Genomic DNA, 10,113 nt, shown 5'->3' on the forward strand with positions numbered 1-10,113 from the left:
CATCAATATTAAGACCAAAGGACTTCATGGAATCAAACAAATATTGAAAAGCCCTAAACCAAATGTGTCATCCACCTTCAAGAATCCCAGAAAGTACTCCACCTTCAACTCATCAAGTCATTTCCTTTTTTTCCTTTTTTCGCTGCCAGATGCATGCTTTCTAGAAGACATGATATCAAGAATGTGCTGATTTTTTTATAAAAAAAATACATTTAACGGTTGAAAATTAGTAAAAAGGAGGGGATGGAAACATGTGAATTGGGGTTTGCAAACAGCAAACACTGACCACCAAGTTGCCGAGTCAACGATTAGGGTCCTTATGGCTTACATTGAGCTACTGATGTCACTGTGTCTGTCGTTGAATCTGATCGGCATCGAACAAAGCAGGCATGACTAATCTAAAAAAATTCAGAGTTCAGAGATCAAATAACATACTACTTCAATGTTTTCTACTACAAAATGGAGTAGCAAGTAGCGAGATAGACTTGCATAAAACAATTTTGTTGGCAAAATAGAGTAAAAGAGAAAAAAAAATGGCGATGGAATTAGCAAGGGGAACCATTCTGCTAACCTCCTTGGTAAAGCTGACAGTTGTCGCCTTGGACTTGTAGGACTCGGTAGCAACATCATAGAATGCATCAGTGAGCTCGACTTGGGAGGAGTCCACAGTCCACCCAGATGCCACCTCCGAAGAGCACGTGCGGCAGCGTAGGAGGCGGATCAAGACTACACGAGATGAAGCGATCACATTGACTTCTTTGCACATGAGAGGATTGCTAATTTAGGATACTACTAACATGCTGCGATGGAACCAAAGCAGCTTCTTTTGGGCCGACCAAAGGCCAAAGCCCATGTACGATCATGTAACTCCGGTCACCAATTGTTTGGAATTTGGACTAATATGCTTCGTTGGGTCACCAGTAGTATACATGTATACCTCTATGGTAGGGGGCCCTTGGTTTTTGGGGCCCGGGCAACCGCCTCGCTTGCCCCCCTCCAGGGCTGGCCCTACACCATCCAAATCCTACTGACCTTCTCATGTACCAAGAGGCACCCAAAACCTAGACCTGCCTCCATACATCCAAACGCTAGAACTCCAGGTATTCCAGTAGGGAGGAGGAGGAGAATCAGAGCTCATGGGATCCACGGATGACAACAGAGAAGGATCGAAGGTCTGTGGTGGGATGGATTAGAGAGGGAAGGGAAAGGAAATGGAGTTTTGCGGTGGTTTATTGGAGCCCGCGTCTTCTTTGGGATCGTGGGCATGCCGGTTGGATCGCACGTGGGAGAGATCAGCTCGATTGGCTCTAGCACTGGAAAAAATTCTATGGAGCCAAGTAAGTCTCCTCCTGCCTCCTACAACACTGCGTGGATGGCCATCACCTGCCCACAATGTGAATTTCAAAGCAGGTGGATGGAATCTACTCAACGCTAATCATATATGTTAAGTAACGAGCATGTAAAGGATATTTTCCATTTTGACAAAATACATCGCTTTGAGATCTACATTGGGCACATGTGATGACTATCCATGTGATGCTTTAGGAGGAGATGTCTACAACACCACTACATAGAATTTTTTCCTGTGCACCACTAGAGGAAGCCATCGAGAGGGGGGATCGGGATGGGAGATCAGGGACCCTGCAATAGCCTATTTTCTAGCCAGCTATACACACAAACATTTTTTTTTCTTAGATAAGGAAGCTTTATTGACCCTTAACGTTATATCAAGGTGATACAGATTAAGAGTACACTTTCAGCCTCTACATAACTAAGATGCACACAGCTAAAAAACACCAAAAGGAAAATAAAATAAAACAACTCCAGTGTTGGTTTATTGTGGAGGAGCCGCTGTGCGTATTCTAGATTGCCATCTAAACCGGGTAAAAAGCTCCTTAACCACCCACTCCAAGTGCACGCACATAGCTGCCACCGTCTCTCTGTACTCCTGCTGTTGCATAACAGATCATGTACGGAGTTAATGTGCACATGTATATATAACAATTTTTCTTGTTATTGAAGACAATATCATTCCTGCATAGTCATAGCGACCAACAAAAAGTGACCGCCGCCACCATAATTTTAGCTTTTCGTTGTTTGCTAAGACCACGAAGCTAATTTCTAAATAAATTTGGTACACCTCACGGTTGGTAAAAATTTGAAGCTATCTTGACAATAAACCGTGCAGAAGGAGTGAATCGACAGTCAAAAAAGAGATGCTTAATCGTCCCATTTTATGACAAAAACAACACTTCTAATTTTCTTGCCATTGTCTATTAGCTAGATTATCTTTGATCAAAAGTACCCCTTTATGAAACACACACACATTAATACATGTATATACATACACACACACACAAATATGGTGCTATTTGAAATGCACAATCAGCCTCTTTGCAATCAACCGAATGCCAGCATTTTGCTGGTAGTCATATAGTTCCAGTGAGAAGACGGCATCCACCATGTTCCCTTGAACAAACAAAGGGTCCAAGTTTGCAGCATCAACCTTGCTAAAAACAAGCTTCTGAATGTTACCACTAGGCTCTTTCTGGTATATATCTGTTGAGTACATCGCAGAGTAACCGCTGATCGTAGTAGGGATGCTACAAGTAAAGGCCATGTTAGATTTATGAAAAGCACAATCACTTAAATATTAATAGTGAAAAAATAGAATACAACTCACTTTAGGCGGACAATCGGATAATTCATGTATCCATACTTCTTGATCAGGGGTCTCCATTCAGAAGTGCTGCCGGATTCCTGAGATGACCTCCGAGCAAGATCATCACAGAATTCTAAAAGTTTACTGATATTCTCAGGGATCTCAACCACTATGCTCAGCTTTGGCCAACCTGCATTGTCTAGGAACTTTGCACTGACCCCAAATTGGACATTCAACCCTGCACAACAAAGTTGCAGTGGGGTATCCTTGTGTTGGATAAATGTTCTCCGACCAAATTGCTGTGATGGAGCAACTGAGATTTTGATGAACTCAGGTGAAACATCATCTGGCTCAACAAACCCAGAATAGCCACGGGAACTTGCATCCATCTGTGTAGTGGCATCTAACTTCATTTCCTCGATATGGGATACAAACTCAACAGATTTACTTGTTCCCTGATTATATCCCTCTGGCATCGTAATGTCAACCGGAGAAGTTGTCCACTGAACCTCTGGATGACTTGCCTCCTGTGAAGAGAACTTTGAGATTTAGCCAACAGATTATATTCAACAACGAAACAGAGCAATGAATTCTACAAACATACCAGGAAAAGCACTGTAGCACAAGACTTGAGAACTTCAAGATTCAGTCTAACATAATCAAGACTCCTGTAGATAATTGCAAATCAAATTAGGAGAAGGCAATCAACTCCAGCTCAGTTCAATCAATGGAATCATAAGGGAACTCTCAATTTGCAAGTTGTAACTGTTCCTAATATGAATATCAATGGAGTGTCATTGAAGAAGTATATTAAAACGGAACATATTGATCAATAGATGTCACTTGTGTCTGGTAGCTGGTCATTCCCAATCAACATGTACTAAGAGTTAAATTGATGCAGTTCACAATCACAACATCTATTCAGAATGATCAAGATAAAATAGCAAACGTAGCCCGTGACATCTTTTGGGAATTTAAGTGTGTCCAAATGAGCTAATCCTAAGATGGGATTGGGAAGATCCAGGGGGCGGTTGAATTTGGATATCCTGGAAGAGACTATTCTGCATATTGAAAATTGCAAAGAGGTCAAGGATGGTATCATGTTGTCCAACCAAATCCCTCATATGAGTATGACTATCAAAATAGCCTGATGCAAGGTGTGCTCAGCTGAGCTGGGTTACCAAATACCCACTAAAAGGATGCAAGCCAAGTTCCAGAATGTGATGTAATACGAATATTAGATATGTGCTTGACCATTTCACACTTAAATGGGAAAGGTTGCCAATGAAAACTAAAAGTCATAAAAGCACTTAGAATATAAATGCAACACACTTTGGATTAGCATGATATCTACCTCTTCATTTGCCTCCCTAGGTCGAAGTAATTAGCTAAGCTTGCCATCTGCAAATGAAACAGATAAGGAAAGAACATCAGATGCATCCCTTTTGAAGACAAGAAGGAGCTGTGTCATCAATGAGAAGTTCCAATAGAGGTCAAGATTTTTCAGCTTAGGTACAACATCAACCATCCTGATGATTCATTTCTATCCAAAACCTACTTTCCGAAATTAAAACTGATATCACATCAACAAAAAGTTCTGTACCTTCATGTCCCCTGCTCTCCTCCCAAACCGCTGGGTAAGCAGAGGTAATGTGTCAATGAACCCCTTTGGTTCAGGAGGTGGCCGACTAATCTCAGAGAATGCCTCCCTTATTCTTGGCCAATCAAACCTCTTAATGTTGTGCCCTGCCCAGACCCGCCCTGTCCATGATTGGCATGGTTTTTATGAGTGAGATTGTTTATCTAATATTTAGGTTCAGAATGGTAAACTCCATAAACATTCCTCCCCTCTTAATTAATTGAGACAGAACTCCTGACATTTCCCGTAAAAAAAATACATTAGGTTCGGGATAAGCAAGACCATGTTTTTAGCTTGTACTATGCTGAAAAGTAATGAATAACACCAACTGACTGTCCAACCTACGGCTCATATATAAGAATTCAAATTTCTATCGTTGTGCACCTTGACTAGATACCAAGACCTTGACTAGTGTTCTAGTCATCGTCTAGACCAGGGATTAAAATTTCGCTAAAATTTCGGTGAAATTTCATGAATTTTGATAATTTCGGTGGTGAATAAAATATTTTATTTCAAAATTTTCTTTCACTGACACGTGGGACCCACGGAGTAGAAAGATGACCAAAATTTTGACAAAATTTCACGAATTTCGGTCTTTTCGCCGATGAACGAAAAATATTGTAAAACGAAATTGAAATCCCTGGTCTAGACACGCTAAACGACCATATACGCAAACACTGCTAGTTGCGAGGGGAGGGCACTAGGATTACCCGGGCCGCCATTGCGGTAACTAGTAACTGCCCCCATAAGAAAATTCCCAAGTGCCCTTACCTTCCCCAGGCCCCGTGACCCCACCTGCAGATCTAAGGAAGTTTGCATCGCGCTCTTATGACGTCATTGTGGCTCAAACGTAACGCCCGGCGGTGCTCAACTGAGAATACCCACCGAGATCTGAGAATTTTACAGGCATGAATGATGAAACCCGCGAGAACGCAGGCAAGAAAACGGCGAGAACAACCAAGCTTTTGTTGGAACATGAACCCAGCGAGCAGCTAGTTCACGACGCGCCGCCTCTGATGGAAGCAACGTCACCTTAGAGTCGGGGCGGGAAGCGGCGGTGGTCGGCTGCATGTATCCAGGGCCGGCCCTAGGGGGGCGAGCAGGGCGGTCGCCCCTGGCCCCCAAAACCTAGGGGCCCCATACGTATATATATATTGTGTATGTGTTCTGTTTTCTGTGCTGACTAGGCTGTGCTATGTGTATGTGTTATGTCTCTGCATCGTCTGAAAGAAGCTTTTCATAGTTGAAGTTATTGAACAATTATTGTCAGTAATGTCTCAAGAATGGATAAATGGTTTGGCGACTTTATGTATTGAGAAGAATTTGCTAGATGAGATTGATATTGATACCATCGTAAGTGACTTCGCTTCTATAAATATTAGAAGAAATTATTTCAGATGATCTCCACAGGTAAAGTTACATTCATATGCTATTTTACTTTTGTAAGCTTAGCTACATTCATTGTCTCTAACATGTATAATTATATTCTTATATTTGTTTTAAATTTATGATAAGCTGGCTTCTGTTTTAAAGTTGGATGATAGAGTCGTGATTACTAATCTTGATGCTGACAAATACAGAGACTTGACTGAGAAGTATGTCTTTATTTTACCCTCTCATATAGTCATATGTTTCATGTGCATCTTATTTTCTCTGTTTATGTTATTATGTACTAGGCATGCTATTTTTTTCATATGATATATGCAACTACTATTTGTTTAATATAAAAAATATAATACTATTGCTTTGAGCCACTGTGCTATATAAATATTTCAAAATTTATATTTAATAGGGTTTCATTTTTAATCTCGCCCCAAACTACCGAAACGTTAGAGCCAGCCCTGCATATATCCAACGTGTGTTTGGTCTCCCATTGGTGAACAAAAGCGAGCAGCCAGTTCACGACGCTCCATGAATTAACACGGCAACAAAAGGTTGCAATTCGGCACAAACAACGGTGCACAAAAGGGTGGGGACAAAAAAACTCACCGTGCAGGATGTCGTAGACGTCGTCGGCGACGTCACGGAAGCTCGGCGCCCTTGAGAGGTCGTCCCGCGTGATGCCGTTGAACAGCACGGACGTGGCAGAGACGGCAGAGGCCGGGTCGGCGGGGCGGACGAGCGTGGTGTAGGGCGCGACCTCGACGAGGCGGCGCGGGCAGATGAGGATGGCGCCGAACTCGAGCAGCGCGTACCTCTGCCCCGCCCGCTTCGGGACTGAGGTCTGCACACGGAAGAAGGCGATCTCGGGACCAACTGCGCCCGGAAGCGCGGGCACCCGCGCAGATCCCTCCGCCGCCGTAGCTGTAGGCTCAGACGCGGATGCCATCGCCATCTTGTCAACAGGTGGTTGCGGTTTATACCAGGAGGCGCAATTGCTTTTATAGGGGTTTGGTTCTCAGGAGGTGGAATTGCTTTTATAGGTGGAATTGCTTTTACAGGAGGTGGAATCGCCGTTGCATCTCTGGAGGCTGGTTGCTTTTATATGTTGCATCCCCTTCACACGATGCATCGTATCGGCGGCCCGTCCAGTCTGCAGTATTAGCTCGGTTTAAAAATATTTTTTATCTTTAATATTTTAGACGTTTAAATTTAATGTTTCAGACGTTATAAAAAGTTGTTACCGTAATTATTTTTTATGTTGCATCCTAGGAACCTTTTGTGTATAGATCCGGTTAAAAAAATTATCTATTCGTGTTAATTCCTATATAGCTCTAATATTTCAGATGTTATGAAAATTTATTGCAGAAGTTCTTCAAAAATGTTGCATCTGTGTACAGATTCGGACTAAAAAATTATCCATTCTTGTTAATATCTATATTTTTGTATCTCTAATATTTTATACGTTCAAATTCAATGTTGTAGGTGTTATGGAATTTTGTTGTAGAAGTTATTTTTTATGTTTCGTCTCGGAATATAGAAATTAACTTAAATAGATAAAAAAAAATTCCAGATCTGTATGATTTTTTTTATTTTTTACATTGTGAATGTTAGTTTTAAATATTAAATCTTCGATGTTAGACAGTTATATCTCGGACGTTCGGGCACATACCGAATTACTTTTACAGGGGTAAGGAAGCCACGTTGTTAGTTGTGGCTGGACTGCGGTTGCTTACAGGGCAAGGAAAGCACGTTGTTAGTGGTACCAGGTGCCGTACTGGTCCTCCACTTTGGAAACGAAGGCACACTGTTGCAGTGTTGTGGCTGGGCTCACGAACGAATTTTGGAGGAATCACGCGTGGCTCGGTCTCGTTCGCACCGCCGCTTCACGCTCGTTTTTGGGAAGAATCAAGGTTTAAATAACTGTTTGGAGCACGAAAACTGAGATTAGATTGTAGTAATCGAAAAATCGCGGTTATAACTGTTTAAAATTTGGTGAGAATTCGTTTAAAATTTACTCGATCAAATTTAAAATTCGACAAGAATTTGAACTGAATCGACCGAACGGTAACCGCTCGGTTTGCACCGGTTACCGAGCGGCTTCACCAATTTATCGATCGTATTTTCTGTATTTTCTGTATTGTCAGTAACCGCTCAGTTTTGTAGATAATCGTTTAGTTTTAGTAATTTATCGAGCGATTTTCTCATATTTCAGTAATATTAAAAAACAAAAAAATGACTCAACTTTATAAAACTAATAACTACTAATTTATCTGAGCTTCAAATCAAATCAATTTATACAAATTTGGTTGGTACATGATAAAAATATTTTCGTGGTTATCTGGAGGTGGGATTGCTTTTATAGGTGGAATCGCTTTTACAGGGGTAAGATGCCACTTGTTGGTTGCATCTCTGGAGGCTGGGTTGCTTTTACAGGTCGAATTGCTTTTACAGGGTAAGAAAGCCACTTGTTGGTTGTGGCTGGGCTGCGGTTGCTTACAGGGCAAGGAAGGAGTCCTGCAGCGTCCGCGCAAATCTTCCGACAGAAAAATGACATAGGGCGGAGCGGCTCGTGCCTTAGGGCTGGCTGGCGCTCGGGACGGGCGGGGCGGGTGCGTGCCTTAGTGCGTGTACAGTAGTAGTACAGACGTGTGCTGTTTATAACATACTTTCACATTATCTAAATATAATAGAAAAGATATATTTTATAATAGTTGTTTGTTATGCTGTATATATAGTATCCTATACCTTTTTATTCTTGCATGCATCTTACTTTTTTATTCTTGCATGCATCTAAGAAAAGTGCGGATAAAAAATAAGCTTTAACTTTATGTCATGTTTTGTGTTGCTTGCTTCCATAAACTTAAAAAAAAAACTCCACATCTATGTTTATTTTTTAAGGAACATGAATGTTATTATAAATGAAATAGATGAACTAATTTGTGCAGAGATGAACTTTAATTGAATGAGTACACAAACTTTGAATATATAAATTATTTGCACAGAATGAAATTGAAATATAACTTTAAATATTCACGGCTTCTCTTATTTAAACTACTCTTTCACGACTACATGATATGGTTATTGAAACTAGTCTCAACGACTTACCTTATTTTGAAAGTTTTCCAAATAATCCTTCTTGAGTTGTTTATGAGCTGGCCGAGCTCAAATTTTGGAATTCCTTTCTAGCACCTCCTTGAAGGGAATGTTAGGCCTACTATTGACTTCCAGTGGTCGAACATAACATGACCTTGGGGTCTCATTCAAGTCCAAAGGAATGTCAACCATATCTCCTTCATCTTCAACAATCATATTATGAAGAATAACACAAGCTTCCATGACTTTTGCGCAAGCAACCCGCTTCCAAAATCATGCAGGGCGCCACACGATGTTGAAACGTGATTGCAGTCTCCCAAATGCCTACTCAACATCTTTCCTTTCCCTTCTTGATATTCTGCAAAAAGTTTATCCTTCTCTATTTGAAGAAGTAGTATAGTCTTAACGAAGATGGCCCATTCTGGATAAATTCCATCAGTAAGGTAATAACCCCTATCATATTGGCTTCCATTAACGGTGAAGTGCACCTGTGGAGCTTCCCCTTTTAACTCTTCAATGAACAATGGTGACCGATTAAGCACGTTACTATCATTGTTTGATCCGGCGATACCAAAATAGGCATGTCATATTCGAAGGTTGTGTGAAGCAACTGCTTTGAGGATCATAGTAGTGACACTGTGATCACCTCGAGTAAATTGCCCCCTTCATGTGGTAGGGCATTTCTCCCACTGTCAGTGCATAAAGTAAATGCTTCCTAGCATCCCAGGGAAACCGCGTGACTCGTTAATTTGAAGCAAATTCTCCACTTCGTCACATCTAGGGGGTCGCAAATATTCTTCACCGAACACTTCAATCACACCTAGTGCAAACTGATCCAAGCACTACAATGAAGTGCTAGGAGCAATCTTCAATGTCTCATCGAGTTTATCTGCTGGTGTGCCATATGCCAACATACGGATTGCTGATGTACACTTTGTGAGCGGCGAGTGCCCTAGTCTATTAGTGGCATCTGTCCTATAAGTGAAAATAGGGATCCCAATTCTCTACGGCGTTCACAATACGTAGGAACAAGTATCTTCTCATCCAAAACCTTCTACGAAACATACGGTCAGTGTAGAGAGGGTGTTCAGAGAAGTAATTGTCCGCGAGTGCCTTATGAGCGGCTTCATGGGACCACTTCGGCGGTGAGAGTGTTCAGTTCGACGAGCTTCAAGTTTGGCCTTCAATTTCGCACCGATCCACTCACCGATTTGGTCCAAGACATCTTGCTCTACCATGAAGTCTTCTAACGTGTATACCTCCATTGGATCAAAACTATCAATGTTGTCATCATCATCAGAGCAAGAAGAGGAACCTGCATGATATGACATATTGT

The 10,113-nt window shown here is 41.5% G+C and overlaps 1 protein-coding gene across 1 annotated transcript; it reads right to left on the bottom strand.

Annotated features, from left to right (window-relative positions):
* Positions 1-2,194: 2,194 nt before the first annotated feature.
* LOC133903438 (protein NEN1-like) lies at positions 2,195-6,691 on the bottom strand. The gene is made up of 6 exons (XM_062344822.1): positions 6,291-6,691; positions 4,266-4,423; positions 4,017-4,063; positions 3,267-3,330; positions 2,684-3,189; positions 2,195-2,603 (listed from the first exon to the last, which is right to left on the bottom strand). Exons 1-6 carry the CDS (start codon positions 6,634-6,636, stop codon positions 2,369-2,371), a joined length of 1,356 nt encoding a protein of 451 aa, XP_062200806.1. The 5' UTR covers positions 6,637-6,691; the 3' UTR covers positions 2,195-2,368.
* Between the last annotated feature and the right edge of the window lie 3,422 nt (positions 6,692-10,113).

This window comes from Phragmites australis, chromosome 21 (genome assembly GCF_958298935.1).
Source record: "Phragmites australis chromosome 21, lpPhrAust1.1, whole genome shotgun sequence".
NCBI lineage: Eukaryota > Viridiplantae > Streptophyta > Magnoliopsida > Poales > Poaceae > Phragmites > Phragmites australis.

Bases quoted from the DNA above. Each gene is read 5' to 3' on its own strand.
- LOC133903438 (XM_062344822.1), bottom strand. From the start codon at position 6,636: ATGGCGATGGCATCCGCGTCTGAGCCTACAGCTACGGCGGCGGAGGGA. The intron at 3,331-4,016 runs GTAGATATCATG...AATTATCTACAG, and splicing joins CTAGGGAGGCAAATGAAGAG to GAGTCTTGATTATGTTAGAC. The intron at 2,604-2,683 runs GTGAGTTGTATT...CTTTACTTGTAG, and splicing joins TATCCGATTGTCCGCCTAAA to CATCCCTACTACGATCAGCG.